Genomic DNA, 16,305 nt, shown 5'->3' on the forward strand with positions numbered 1-16,305 from the left:
AGTTTTCTTGATTATTATTTCTTGAAGTTAAATGTTATCAATTTTCATGAATTCTAAGAGACTAGGCAATTTGCTAACAAATGAATCAGGAAGCTATTAATATTTTCATTTCAAGAAAAAAATAAATTTAACTGTGAGCTTCTACATATTAGATTCAAGCCTTACTTTTTAAAGAAAATTCTCTATTCTAAATTGTAGCATAATATAGTTATCATCCCCTTGTATCCTATTCTCCTACTAGACCATGACATCCCAGTAGGATGTATCTTTCACAGCACTGGCACAACTTACTTTGTGTCTGGAGAATGAACTAAATAAATAAATGAAAGTTTTTATATATTACCAACAAAGTCCAGCAGCAAAAGATACAAAGAGAAATTCCATTTAAAATAACTGTAGATAATGTAAAATATTTGGGAGTCTACCTGCTCAGACAAAGTCAGGAACTATATGAACAGAAGTATAAAACACTTTCCACACAAATAAAGTCAGATCTACTCAAATGGAAAAATAATCAAGTACAAGGTTTACAATACTACCTAAATTAATCTACTTATTAAGTGCTATACCAATCAATCGCCCAATAAATTACTTTACAGAGCTAGAAAAAATAATAAAGTTCATGTGTAAGAACAAAAAGCCAAGAATTTCAAGGGAATTAATGAAAGAAATGCAAACTAAGGTGGCCTATCTATACTAGACTTAAACTATATTATAAAGCAGTGGTCATCAGAACCATTTGGTACTGGCTAAGAAATACAGTGGTCAATCAGTATAATTTAGGTTCCAAGATACAATAGTCAATGACTATAGTAATCTAGTGTTTGATAAACCCAAGACCCCAGCTTTTGGGATAAAAACTCACTATTTGACAAAAACTGCTGGGAAATTTGGAAATTGGTATGAAAGAAACTAGGCACTGAACTGCATCTAATATCCTATACCAAAAGACAGTCAAAATGGGTTTATGATTCAGACATAAAGAATGATATTATAAGCAAATCAGAAGAGCAAAGAAGCTCTCAGATCTGTGGAGAAGAAAGAAATTTGTGGCCTTAGAAGAAATGAAGTATATTATTGAATACAAAATGGATAATTTTGATTAAGTTAAAAAGTTTTTGTACTAACAAAACCAATGCAGACAAGATTACTTCTAATAGCAATAAACTGGGGGGAAAATTTGCATTCAAGGATTTTGATAAAGGCCTCATTTCTAAAATATAGAGAGAACTGACTCAAATTTATAAGAATTCAAGCCATTCTCCAATTGATAAATAATCAAAGATATGAATAAACAATTTTCAGATGAAGAAATTTCTAGTCATATAAAAAGGTGATGAACCACTATTCATCAGAGAAATACAAATTTAAGACAACTCTGAGATACCACTATACAACTCTCAGACTGGCTAAGATAATAGCCAATGTTGTGGGATGTGGGAAGGGATGTGGGAAAACCGGGACACTAATACATTGTTGGTGGAATTGTGAATGGCTACTAACCATTCTGGAGAGCAATTTAGAACTATGTCCAACAAGTTATCAAACTGTACATACTCATTGACCCAGAAGTGTTACTACTGGGTCTATATCCCAAGGAAATCTTAAAGGAAAGAAAGGGACCCACATGTGCAAAAATGTTTGTGGCAAGAAAATGGAAAGTGAGTGGATGCTCATCAGTTGGAGAATGGCTGAATAAGTTACAGTATATGAATGTTATGGAATATTACTGTTCTGTAAAAAACGGTCAGCAGGATGATTTCAGAGACTTACATGAACCGATGCCAAGTGAAATAAGCAAGAACCAGGAGATCATTGTACACAACAGCAACAAGATATATGATGATCAATGCTGATGGAAGTGGCTCTCTTCAACAATGAGATGATTCAGACCAGTTCCGATGATCTTGTGATGAAGAGAGCCATCTACACCAGGAGAAAGGATTATAGGGACTGAGTGTGGATCACAACATAGGATTTTCACTCTTTTTGTTGTTTGCTTGCATTTTATTTTCTTTCTCATTTCTCCCTTTGATTTGATTTTTCTTGTGTAGCAAGATAATTATATAAATATATATGCATATATTGAATTTAATATATATTGGATTATTTGCCATCTAGGAGAGGGAGTGGGGGGAGAGGAGAGAAAATTGGAACACAAGATTTTGCAAGGGTTAATGTTGAAAAATTATCCATACATATGTTTTGAAAATAAAAAACTTTAATAAAAGATAATAAAAGTTAAAAAAATTAAAACCATTTCTAGTCATATGAAAAGATGCTCTATATTACTATTGATCAGAGAAATGCAAATCAAGACAACTCTGAGGTACCACTACATACCTCTCAGATTGGCTAAGATGACAGGAAAGAATAATGATGGATATGGAGAGGATATGTGGGAAAACTGGGACACTGATGCATTGTTGGTGGAGTTGTGAACTGATTCAACCATTCTGGGGAGCAATTTGGGTTTCTCCCCCCCCCAGGCAACTGGGGTTAAGTGACTTGCCCAAGGTCACACAGATAGAAGGCGTAAAGTGACTGAAGCCAAATTTGAACTCAGGTCTTCCTGACTTCAGAGCTGGTGCTCTATCCACTGCACCATCTAGCTGCACCTTCGACAGCAATTAGGAACTATATCCAAAGGGCTATCAAACTGTGCATATCCTTTGATCTAGCAGTATTTCTACTGGGCTTATATCCCAAAGAGATCTTAAAGGGGGGAAAGGGACCCACATGTACAAAAATGTTTGTGGTAGCCCTCAATGTAGTGGCAAGAAACTGGAGAGTGAGTGGATGCCCATCAGTTGGAGAATGGCAGAATAAAGTATGGTATATGAATGTTATGGAATATTATTCTGTAAGAAACAATTAGCAGGGTGATTTCAGAGAGGCCTGGAGAGAGTTACATGAACTAACACTAAGTGCAATGAGCAGAACCAGAAGATCACTGTACAAGGCAACAGCAAGATTATACAATAATCAATTTTGATGGACATGGCTCTCTTTAACAATGAGATGATCCAAGCCAGTTTCAATGGTCTTGTGATGGAAAGAGCCATCTGCACCCAGAGAGAGGACTGTGGGAACTGAGTCTGGATCACAGCATAGTATTTTCATTTTTTTTATTGTTTGCTTGCATTTTGTTTTCTTTCTCATTTTTTTTTCCTTTTTGATCTGATTTTTCTTGTGCAACATGATATTTGTGGAAATATATATATATATATATATATATATATATATATATATATATATATATATAAGAATTACACATATTTAACATATATTGGATCACTTGTCATCTACGGGAGAGGGTAGGGGAGAAAGGAGAGAAAAAATTTTGAACACAAGGTTTTTTAAGGATGAATGTTGAAAATTATCGATGCATCTATTTTGAAAATAAAAAGCTTTAATTAAAAATAAATAAATGAAAGTTCAGCAGCCTCAGTCTGAGACAGAGGAATAGCCTATAATCCATGCCATAACACTAAACAGGATTCAAGAATTGAGCAACCAAGGAAAGCTCAAGACTGAATATTCCCAGACATACAGTAACCCATAAAGTTTTGGCTCTTATCACAATGTAGCCCTGGATGAAGCTTCATAAGAGCTAAGGGAACCATGAAGAAATATGATCAACATTTTGAAAGCAATAATATTCCAAATGCCATCTTATCCATAAAGCTTTTCTTGATAGCCCCCATCCCAAAACTATAACAACCTCTCTACCTCCAGATTCATAAGGTATCTAACCTTTGTACCTAGTAGGGCATTTACTGTGTATTATTTTACTTTATAATTATGTATATAATCTTGCTGAATGAATGAAAATTCACTTATTAAGCATGTACTTTAGTGTCAAGCACTGTGCTAAACTAGGCAGACTTAATTGAATATCTCTAATGCAATTTGTTTTCTTCTAAAGCACCTATGCAACAAACAAATGTGGTGCCTAGAAAGCTGAACAAAAAATTGTACCACCTTCCTTTTTTATCCTTTAACAAAACAATAGAGTATCATATACCTAGAAGCCTATTTGTGTAATATTGGTTCCTGTTCTTCAAAAATCCAAGGGAACCAGGTCTTCCAAAATCTACTGCATCTCCTCTAAATCATCTTTCACACCACTGTCAAAACAATCTTCTTTTTATATGAAAAATAGCATTTTCCCTATTTTCCCATCTTTTAAAGTAGGAGTTCTTACCATACCTGCCCATACCTCCAAACTCCTTTGGCATTTTGGTGAAACATGGATCATGTTTCAGAATAATGGAAAATTCAATGTATAAACCATATAGGATCATACAAAGGAAACCAATGATACTGACATACAATTAGCAACTTTTTTAAAAAACAAATTCACAGACTCTCCCCAGATTAAGAATTCCTGCTTTAAAGCCTAACTCCAGGACTGCCACCCCCAAAAAGTCTGCCCTAATCACTTCTGATACATAGTCCTTTCTTAGCACTCTCCCTATGCCATTCTGATTGAAATCCCACACAGTATACCCCTGTACCAGACAGTAATAAGCATGCCCCACAAAGACAGGCAAGAGCAAAGAGAATGTTCTCTACTTCATACATGTCTATTTAGCTGATTAATTGAGAAGCATGAGTGCAATGCCTAGGCTAAGGTCCTGAGCAGCCTCTTTATTTTTCACCAGCAGAGGGCAATGAAACAGAATACTAGGAAAAAGAAACAAGAAGACAAGTTTTCAAGGGAGATCAAGTAATTGAATTTATAGGATACTCAAATTCTACATATTCGTGGGGACAACTGGTACCTGGGGAAGCAAGAGGAGGGAGGGAAGGATCCTAGAATGGATACCTGGGAAATTTCTATTACAAAGAGTTTACAAAGAAAGAGACCAGATAATTAAAGGGATCGTGATTTATGATCAAAGAACAAGATGATAGGTAAGAGAAAAAAAAACTTATTTTTGGAAAGGGGCGCAAAAATGAAATATTAAAAACTAATGAAAAGGACTACTTAAAGGGAAAGTGAAAGGAGGAGGAATCTACTTAACTGAGAGAAAAAAGGAGGGACAAATTATATAATATGAAAGCAGAAGAGAAAAAAGAACTAATAAGCAAACATTTAAGGAAGGGATCAAAGGTGCAAGGAGGACATTCAGTGGACATAGGACACTTAAAAAGATTAAGTAACTAAAGAAATATAATAGTACTTCTTTTACAACAAAAGAAAGGGAGATGAGAGGAATCATAATTAGAAAAAAATTTAGAGGCAAATAAAGGAAAAAAATCTAAGCCTAAATCTTAATACTTTACAAGTGAATGAATTAAATAAGCCAATAAAACAAAAAGGAGTGCCAGATTCGATAACAAAATAAAACCAAACCTTACGATGTGTGGCTTACAAGAAACACATTAAAAAAATACATAAAATAAAACTGAGGGATGCCAGTATCATTAATGAACATTAATGAATTGGCTCAAAAAATTTTAACAAAATCCTGTTCAAAAATATCCAAACCTCCATAATCATCTTAATAAATACAGAAAAAGTCTACAAAAGAACTTATAAAAAAAAAAAAAAGCACAAAAAGTACCTATCTAAAACTGTTTCCAGTAAATATGAAAGTAAAGTAAGGAAACTCACTTTCTTCTTTATTATTGGATATAGTTATATAAATGCTAACATCAATAATAAAGAAATTTAAGGCATAAAGATAAGTAAAGAGGAAATAAAATTATACCTTTTTGCTGATGATATGACTTGGAAACTGTAGGGGATCAACAAAGTTACTAATTAAGACAATAGCTTCAGCAAAATTGCAGCTATAAAATAAATCTGCAAAAATCAACAGCACTCCTCCATAATAATAATAATGATAAAGAAATCACAATAGAAAGGGAAATTTCATTTCAAATAACTACAAAATGCATAAAATGTCAAGTAAAGCACACAAAAGATTCAGATTCAATTATAAAATGCTCATTAAAGAAATAAATTACAAGAGGAATAATCGGTGCTCACAACTTGATAGTGCCAACATAATAAAAAATGACAATACTACTAAAGTTAATTTACACGTCAATGCTATGCCAATCAAATTAGCAAGAGACTACTTTATAGAACTTGAAAAAATTATAAAATTCATTTAAAAAAAGAATATCAAAGGAAATGATAAAACGAAATAGGAACAAAAAGGAGAATAGCACTTCTAGACCTCAAGTTGTATCAAAAAGAAACAATCATTAAAACCATCTGGTATTGGTTAAAAAATAGAGAAATCACTGGAATAGATTAGACAAGGGAAAATAAAAAAAAATAGAACTCAAAAACCCAATGTTTGATAAAATGAAAAAGATAGATTACCTAGAAAAAATTCTTCATTTCAGAAAAAAAAGCTGGAAAAACTGAGCAGAAATTAGGCTTACCCAACATTTTACGCTGTATTCTACAGTATATTCTAAATGAATAGATGACGATAATATTAATGATCATACTACTTAAAAATTTAGAAGAAAGTCATATCTCATTACTTAGCTTTGGTTTGGTACCTTTCTCTGTATCTAATTTCTCTAATAAAAATTTGGTGTCCAAGATATAGAAATATTACATACATATACATGTGTGTATGTATGTGTGTACATATATATGACTAACATTCACCAATAGTCTCAAAAGAATTGCAAAATATTTACAAGCTGAAAAAAAGAATACTCCAAATCATTAATAATGAGAAATGCAAATCAAAATAATCTTGAGATTTTACCTCATACTCTGCAAGTTAGCAAAAATAACCAAAAGTAGCACTAGTCAATGTTGGAGGAGTTGGATGGACCAAAAAAACAATTGCCATAGCAACTAGAACAATGTAAATGGAAAGATTAATTATACAGCAAAAAATCAAAAGCAAATGTAATAAAATCATAAAGATCAAGAAGAACTTAATGGAATGAGAGGATATCTCCAACCCACCCCTCTATAAAGATGGAATGGGTCCCACAGGTGTTACATTTTTGGACTTTTTTCTATATATTGATCAGTTATGCTGATTTCTTTTTCCCCCTCTAAAAAATACAATGTTACATAGAATGGGGTCGCTGGAAAGGGAAAGGGAAGGGGAAAGGGAAATAACACTTAAGAAAACAATGATGTGTATACATATATTGTATTTAATTTATACTTTAACATATTTATTAACATCTATTGGTCAACCTGCCATCTGGGGGAAAGGGTAGGGGAATGAGGGGAAAAGTTGGAACAAAAGGTTTTGCAATTGTCAATGCTGAAAAATTACCCTTGTAAATAAAAAAAAAACTATAATAAAAAAAGGGAAAAAGAAAAAAGAAAAAGAAAACGATGAAGAGGTAGCTAGGTGGCCCAGTGGATTAGAGTACCAGTCCTGAAGTAGGAGGACCTGAGTTCAAAATTGACTCAGATATTTAACTCTTGATAGCTGTGTGACCCTGAGCAAATCACTTAATCCCAATTGCCTCAGGAAAAAAAATCAAACAATGATGATATAAGAAAAAATTTATCAATAAAATTTATTTTTATAAAATAAGCACTTTGAGGACAGATAACTTTCGTTTAGCTTATATTTATATCCTCAATGTTAACATTGTCTGGCCCAGAGTAAGGGCTTAATAAATGTTTATTGTTATCTGCCTTCTTCTCCCTTCTCACTCACAACAGGTGTCATAAAGAGATGTCATCAGTCAACCAACTAAATTGCTGATTTTATACAGATGAATTGGTTCCTTACTAGCTTCCTTTCTCAAATTTTTGGTTCACTGCCCCCTATATCTCAGTTTTTAAAATTATGGTTCATGACCCTATAAGGGGTCTCAACTGAATGTGGATAGATCACAAAATTATGATTTATTATCAGTAAATGTTTGATTTGCATATCTATTTTATATAGCTACATATTCAGGATCATGTAAATTTTTTTCAAGCAAAAAGGAGTCATGAATGAAAAAGTTTAAGATGCTGTACCTCCCTACACAAAAGAGAAATATTCAAGTGAAAGCTTAGATTCATTCGTTTGCAGGTGGTAAATAAAGAGCATGTGGCTGGCATCAGAAATCTTAATATTTAAGGAGGAATGGTGTGATGCAACAGAATAGCAAAAACTAGACCTTGGCTTTTGCTCAGTGATCAGAAGAATCAGCCTTCTACTTTTTATGTACAAAATGTAATTTCTAAGTCAAGAAGACTTTATTTGCCTAGTAAAGGTTTAATCGTCAAAATTGGTTAAGAGAAATGTAAAAAAGTGAGACAGGAATCATGGAATTGTTTACACTCAGGTATGTTTTGGCTCTAACTAAGAAAATAAGCATAAAATGCAAATGTCCTTTTGGAGGGGCTTCAGTAGAAACTAAAACACAAGGAGATCTCTGCTTTGGTATTTAAGAGAAGACATAAGGAATTTTTAAAAAGGAACTGTAGCCAAGTCCAGATTAAAGCATCAATGAATGAATCTGGCTGGATATAAAGGGAAGAAGCTTCTGTTTACATGCAAATATTCTGGTAACCAAGTAACTAGCAATGACAGGAAAGAAATACAAAAAAAGATGAGGATAATTTTTGGGCTCCATTCTTCACTCACCTACTACCTCACCTTGACCTTAAGCAATCTTTTTATTATTTTCTTTTTGCTTGTTTCCCCACATTTTAATATGGGGAATAATAGTGATAACTATCATCTACCTTACACAGTAAGAACTAATATTAACAAACTAACATTTGGATAGTAGTTTTAGTAAGAACCAGAAAAATATTGAGTCACCTTAATTACAGATGAATACACTGCTTACTTTGAAGAGACAAATTATTATTATTATAGCAGCTTTTTATTTACAAGATATATGCATGGGTAATTTTTCAGCATTGACCCTTGCAAAACCTTCTGTTCCAATTTTTCCCCTCCTACCTCCTTCCCCCTCAGATGGACTAATACATGTTAAATATGTTAAAGTATATGTTAAATACATGTATACGTATCCATACACTTATTTTGCTGCAGAAGAAAAGTCGGACTTAGAAATAAGGTAAAATTAACCTGTGAAAGAAATCAAAAATGCAAGTGGACAAAAACAGAGGGATTGGAAATGCTATGTAGTGGTTCACACTCTTTTCCCAGAAATGACAAATAAATTCTTTTTGACCACCCTAATAATATTTAAATCATATTTCCAGGTATTCAATGGTACCTTTGTGGAGCAAAAAGTTCAGTTCCCAAAGAATAATTTCTCCCTATTTGTATGTAGGAATGAATTTTTTTTTAAATAACTATTTGGAACTAAACTAGAGTGACACTTATGAATACTAGTTTAGTTTGTATACTAGTTTATAGTAATTCTTTACTAAGGTCCTACTCCAATGTATCATTGTTTATGGAAGTAACCCCGGATTCTTAATGGTTATGATTCTAGTACACAAACTCTTGACAAATGCCTCTAATCCTGAAAAAGCTGTTAAAATGTGTCTCTTGCCTTAGAACTAGCCTATCAAAAGAAATCGAGGCTTATCATGACAAGACTGAAAAAGTGGTTGATAATTTTTCTTTTGGACATAATTTAATCTATGTCAGTGGTAGTAGTATCCTTACCAAAGCAAATATTATCCTATCACCAATCACATCTTGCCAAACCTCAACCTTTTATTACTCCCACCATCTGCCTCCTTTAATCCAATGTAAGTGCTGATAAACAAAGAGGAGGAAATCAGAAAACAGCTGACTGGGTCTACTGCAAAATTACATGACAATTTCAACTGGATCTTTACAGCAGCAAGTAAAACCTTTTGTATCTATCAATTTACTATTTCACATACAACAGTAGCTGTTCTAAACATACACTTTCAGTTGAGGAACCTGCCTTATACATAATTCAATGAAAAAATTGAGACCATTCACCAAGAACTCCTCCTTCTCCCTACCTTCACAAGAGGTCTAATAACATGCCTTAAACCCAAATTATTCTGGCTCTCATTGACTGCTTAGCAATAGATCTCAGGCAAAGTCCCACTTGGTCATTGTTTGGACCCTGATTCTTTTTTTTTTTTTTTCCCCTCAAAATCAGAAGTTTTATTTAGAGGGTAGATGGGAATACAGCCAGAATGCTACCCTCTCCCACCCAGACATCCTCACTTGGCTGCTTCCTCAGCACTCCTCCAGAGGGCCCTGTACCCAGGACTCTCCATGCAGGACCCGCCTATGATTCAGACAGCTTTTTGGCATATATTAGTGTCTTGGCCATCATGGCCTTCAAGCAGGCTACGGTAGGTAGAGATCTCCCACTCCAGCCGGCTCTTGATATCCATGAGGAGCAGATATTCCTGGTTCTGGCGCTCTGTGTCTGCTTGGACGTCACTCAGCTGAGCCTCAATGTTGCTGATGATGACCTTTATCTGTGACAGCTGGGCCCCATAACGGGCTTCTGTTTCCGCCAGTGTGCCTTCAAGAGCCGCTTTCATGCTGAGCTGAGACTGCTCAATTTCTAGCCCCTGAAGGGTCCGCCGGAGGTCAGTGACTTCAGTCTTGCTGGTCTGGAGCTGTTCTGAATGGACCGCTACTTCTCTATTCAGCTCTTCTGTCTTCGTGGTGAACCAAGCTTCTGCATCATTCCTGTTCTTCTCAACCATGGCTTCATATTGGCTTCTCATGTCATTCAGGATCTTGGCCAAGTCAATGCCTGGTGCAGAGTCCACCTCCACGCTCACCTGGCCACCTATCTGCCCACTCAGGGCACTCATTTCCTCTTCATGGTTCTTCTTGAGATAGGCCAGTTCCTCCTTCAGGCCTTCAATCTGCATCTCTAGGTCAGTTCTAGCCAGGGTTAACTCATCAAGCACCCTGCGCAGGCCGTTGATGTCAGCCTCCACACTGAGACGCAGGGCCTGCTCTGTCTCAAACTTGGTTCGGAAGTCATCCACAGCCAGCCGAGCATTGTCAATTTGCAGAACAATCTTGGAGTTCTCAATCAATAGTGGCGCCAAGAATCTGATCGTGGAGGTCCTCGATAGTCTTCATGTAGCCGCTGTAGTCCCGGGCGGGTCCAGGGCCCTGCTTCTGGTACCACTCCCGGATCTTCACCTCCAGGTCGCACTTGGCTTCCTCCAGGGCACGCACCTTGTCCAAGTAGGAGGCCAGGCGGTCGTTGAGGTTCTGCATGGTGTTCTTCTCATTGCCCGCCAGGAGTCCGTCGGTTCCCCCACAGCTCAGGCTGAAGCTGCTGCCACTGCCCCCGTAGCTCCCACTCACGCCCGAGGAGACAAAGCGGGACACGGACACCCCCAGGCCCCCAGAGCCTCCGTGGATGCTGGGCGCCCGGAACGCAGCCCCGCTTCCAAAGCGCACAGAGTTGTTGCTCCCCAGCCCCATGGTGGAGGTGGAGGACGACTGGCGGTAGCTGTAGGAAGTCATGGCGATGGCCTGGGAGGCTGGAGGCTCGGACCCTGGAGGACAGCTGAGTGCTCGGAAGTTGGAGCGGAAAGTTGGACCCTGATTCTTAAGAGTAAAAGTAAATAACAATTGTTTGTTTTGGCCAGAAACAATCTTCTTCTCCCAGACAGATTTTTTTTTTTTTTTGAAAATTAAGTAAAAGAGGCCATCTTTGCCTCATTTCTTACCTCACTGTATTCACTGATTGGATATAGCCTCAGTCAAACTGAGACCCTTTAAAGACCTTTAGCTTAAAAACCTCTCTCATTGCATCCAGGATCAAGTTCCTCTATGTTGCCACCTAATAGCTCTAGAGGAGAAAGTAAAGTTGTTGCCTTTGGACAAAACTCCCTCACCTTAAACCTAATTCACTTATATGTCATGGCATCACCTGATGTCATGGACCTCTTTTAGAATGAAGGACAAACCACAACAACCTCATCTCAACACTCCATGTCTTCTTCCATCATTGAGACTCTTTTATCCTGTCCCACATGAAAAAATAGTCCCTCTCTTCTATAAGGCAAACCATTTCACCTATCCTTAATCTCATGGCATCCACTGAGTTTGGTTTGGTTTTAATAAATTTCCCCCTTTATCATCCCTACTTCTAATCTCCAGTCATTCCCCATCTAGTGACTCTGATAACATACCCATGTCTCCTCCAATCTTAAAAAACTATCGCTTGATCTGACCATTCCTGACAGCTATTGTCCTATAACTCTCCTCCCCTTTTAAAATACTAAAACTGTCAAAATTTGTTAAGCACTTCCACTTTTTCTCCTCTCACTTGCTTTTAAATCCTCTGCAATCTGGCTTCCAATTCCAACACTAAACTAAAACCACCCCCTCCAAAGTTACTAATGAGCCCTTAATTACCAAAAGGAACCATCTCTTCTTAAGCTCCATTCTTCTTGGCCTATCTATACAGCCTTTAATAATACTAATGATCACCCAAATCTTCTGGATACTCTCTCCTCCAGATTTTTATGACATTGCTCTCTACTGATTTTCTTCCTACCTACCTTAGTTCTTTATCTCTTTTGCTGGGCCTTCATCCAGGGAATTCTCTCTAACCATAGGTCTCCCCCAACGGTCTATATGCTAGGCCTTCTTCCCTTCTCTATTTCAAGGGTTCTTGACCTTCTTTTGTGTCATGGAACCATTTAAGAGTCTTTTTAAAGAATGTGGACCCATTTTTGGAATGTCTTTAAATATATAAGATTACAAAGAAAATCAATTATATTGATAATATTATTGACCTCCAAATCAGGAATTGATGGACTAAGAGTACAGATATGATACATATTTTTTTCCTTTCTTTCTTTTAAAAAACATATAGCTAATGCAAAAATTTGTTTTACTCGACTTTGTATTTGTTTTATATTTCTTAACTTCTCGGTGGGTAAAGGAACTAAAGGAAGAGAAAAGTATCTTTAACCTATCACAAGGGAAAAAAAATTAATTAAAAATCTTTTTTCTTTTTCTTAAAGACTATTCTTATAGGGGGCCAGTGTAGGAATTAAGTGTGGAGATCTTCCATTGAGCAAATTCCTTTACCTTCCCTGCAGCATAGTCTTCAAAGAGTTGCCTACCTAAAATTAGCAATCTGATAAAAAGCATAGAAACCTAGAAAGCAATAGCCTTCCACCTCACTCATCAATCTCCTTCTCTTGTACCTCACTAATTCATCTCCCACATACAACTGCCAAGTAATATTTCTACTTGACAGACCTAATCATATTATTCCCCTGTCCAAGAGGTTCCAGAAGTTCCCAGTTATTTGTAGGAGAAAAGATAAATTTCCCTATAGGAAAATTAAAGCCCTTCTCAATCAGCTATGGCCCTCTACTTCCAGAACTATTGCACATTACCCTCTTTATAAGATCCTGTGTTCTAGTCAAACTGTGCCACTTGCTATGATATTCATCATCTATGACTTTTCATATCTTCTGTCTGTGCCTCTTGGATTTATTCAAGGCTCTTCCACATGCCTAGAAAATATTCCTTTGTTAACCTCCATAGAATTTCTTCAAATTCTCCCTCTCACAAGGCTTATCTTGATCCCTATCTTTCCAATGTGGTATGTACCTTGCCCCAGGAAATTACTTAGTAGTTTTAAATATGTATATTGTATTTGAGAAATAGTATTACATAGTGGATAAAAAAGAGATCTCAAAGCTAAGAAAAACTTGGGTTAAATTTCCATCTCATTAGAGGTCTCTAATAATGTGATCCAGGATAAAGTCATATAACCTCTCACTACCTTCACACAACTCTCATAGATATCAATAAAAATTTTTTAAAAACATTTAAAAATTATGTCCATAATATAGTATGATATTAATTGCCACTTGACAGTTTTAATAAATTCAAAGCAAGCCTTTTAAAATATTCTAAGAACTCTTTAGTGTTTACAAAAAAATTTTATCTAGCATATATCATTTTATCCAATAATTAAAGGTTAACTATTTATCAGAATTTAAAAAGACAAATATTTGGTTTCCTAGAAGAAACTGATAGGTACTGGTGACCACAAATAAACCATTCACATTATGGAATCCTATATTCGACAGGAGTTTGAATAACATAAAGAAAAAAGATTGATTCATCTATAATCTACAGATCAAAGCAAGAAAAATGACTGAGAACATGTTAGACAGTAGATTTATTTTACACCAGATGTTTTTTCCATTAAATTAAAACTGTATTAAGAAAACGCCAAATCACCATTTTCTACATAAAGGTGTCAGCTGGAGAGTGAAAATAATTCCAAGATTAGTTTTAGGAATCTCTAATGTCATTGGGGTAGGTAACTGCCTCTTATCAATATAGATTATGATCTCTGCATAAATTAGTAGATGGTCTAATCTACAAGAATTCCCACAGCTGAAAAATGCATCACTCTATGACGTCTCCAGAGTTAAACTCATCCTTAGCTAGCAGTTCATTCCTGGGTCTATAACCAAAGCTTCTCCAGTTTGGGAAGACCTACCAGCACTTATACTCTGCTGGCAGAGAAAACAGAAAACCATAATGAGACATCATTAATTGCCATGGAGAAGATAATTCAAAAATAGAAGTTACTGTGAAGTTTAGAAGAAGAGAGCTGATATTTTAGAGGATGGCATTAGTTTACTAGGCCCCCTTTTCACATGAAGTTTAATAGGAATGACTTGGATGACTTTCTTCAGTTACAGATATTAAGACTATATATTATTTTGAAAAAACAGTTAATGTGGAGTGAGTCCAAAGGAATGAAATTAAAATAACAAAAGAGTTTAGAATAATGTGATTCTAAAATTTACAATGGTATGCCCTTCACAATCAGGATCCAATCAGTCTTTCCTAACTTATTATGTGTCACTCCCTTCTGTATTCCAGTGTTAGTCAAATTAATCTTGTTCTTCCTCACATATGATATTCTGTCTTTATTTCACACAGGCTGCCTACCATGTTTGAAAACCATCTCCCTCATCATCTTCATCTTTTACAATCTCCACTTTCCTTTAAAGCTCAGTTCAAAGGATACCTCCTATAAGGGCCCACCTCCAGGTGTTAGTGCCTTCTAAGGGAATATGGGAGTGGTGTTTCATCATTTGTATAATTATGTATGTTTTTGTTGTATCCAAGTAGGATATAAACTCTTTGAGGAGAGAGACTATTTCAGCCTTACTTTTTTATCTCAATGTCTAGCACATTATCTAGTAATAATAGTAATAGTATCTAGTAATAAAGAAAAAATTAAAAAAAATTTTTTTTCCTTAAGAATATACATATATATGGGGCAGCTAGGTGGCACAGTGGATAGAGCACCAGCCTTGAATTTATGAGGATCCGAGTTCAAATGTAGCCTCAGACACTTATCAAGTCCTAGCTGTGTGACCCTGGGCAAGTCACTTAACCCCAGCCTCAGGGAAAGGAAAAAAAAAAAAAAAAAAAAAATATATATATATATATATATATATATATATATATATATATATATATATATATATATATACACATACATACATATATACATATATGCCTCTTTAATAGGGGGGGGGGGGAAAGCTGTTTTTTTGGTACAGTGAAGATTTCACTTCCCTTCTCTTATATCTTGCCAGTATATTCTAAAAAATACTTTTTTCTACCTAAAATGAAAAAGGGATTATGGTAGCTGAGAGAAGTGACTCCAGGGTACAGAAAGAGAATACAAATTCTCTTTAATATTGCCTCAGGACAATTCACAAATGAGGCATTATTTTATTTTAAGATCGTTTTGACCTTTTAAAAAACAGTATTTTGTTTTTTCAAATACATATAAAGATAGTTTTCAATATTCACTTTTAAAGAATCTCTGTTCTAAATGTTTCTCCCTTCTATACCTCCCCACTCCCAAGATAATCTGATATAGATTAAATATGTGCAATGGTTTTAAACAAATTTCTATATCTGTCACATTGTGAAAGAAAAATCAGGTCAAGAGGGAAAAAAAATTAAGAGAGAAAAAAATAAACAAGCAAAAAAAAAAAAAAAAAAAAAAAAAAAGGTGAAACTACTTTGCTTTGATCTACATTCAGTCTTTACAATTCTCTCTTTAGATATAGATGGCATTTTCCATTCCAAGTCAGAATTGTCTTGAATCACCACATTGCTGAGAAGAGTCAAGTCCATTACAGTTACTCATCACATAATCTTGTTATTGCTTTGTATGATGCTTTCCTGGTTCTACTTGATCCTCTCAGACTTCATGTAAACCTTTCCAGGTATTTCTAAAATCAGCCTGTTCATCATTTTTTATTCCAACAAAATATTCCTTACTTTAATATACCATACTTATTCAGTCATTTCCTAATTGATGGGCATCTACTCATTTTTTTCTTTTCTTTTTCTTCCTTCC

At 35.3% G+C, this 16,305-nt stretch overlaps 2 protein-coding genes across 5 annotated transcripts in view; both read right to left on the bottom strand.

Moving 5' to 3' along the window:
* Positions 1-16,305, bottom strand: part of RFX2 (regulatory factor X2) — a 139,071-nt gene that overhangs the window by 75,563 nt on the left and 47,203 nt on the right. The window lies entirely within an intron of this gene.
* Positions 10,184-11,458, bottom strand: LOC141565681 (keratin, type I cytoskeletal 19-like). The gene is given in 2 exon segments (XM_074309098.1): positions 10,184-10,960; positions 10,962-11,458. Coding segments are annotated over 2 exon segments (1,203 nt in total). The 5' UTR covers positions 11,403-11,458; the 3' UTR covers positions 10,184-10,198.

This window comes from Sminthopsis crassicaudata, chromosome 1 (assembly GCF_048593235.1).
Source record: "Sminthopsis crassicaudata isolate SCR6 chromosome 1, ASM4859323v1, whole genome shotgun sequence".
NCBI classification, from domain to species: domain Eukaryota; kingdom Metazoa; phylum Chordata; class Mammalia; order Dasyuromorphia; family Dasyuridae; genus Sminthopsis; species Sminthopsis crassicaudata.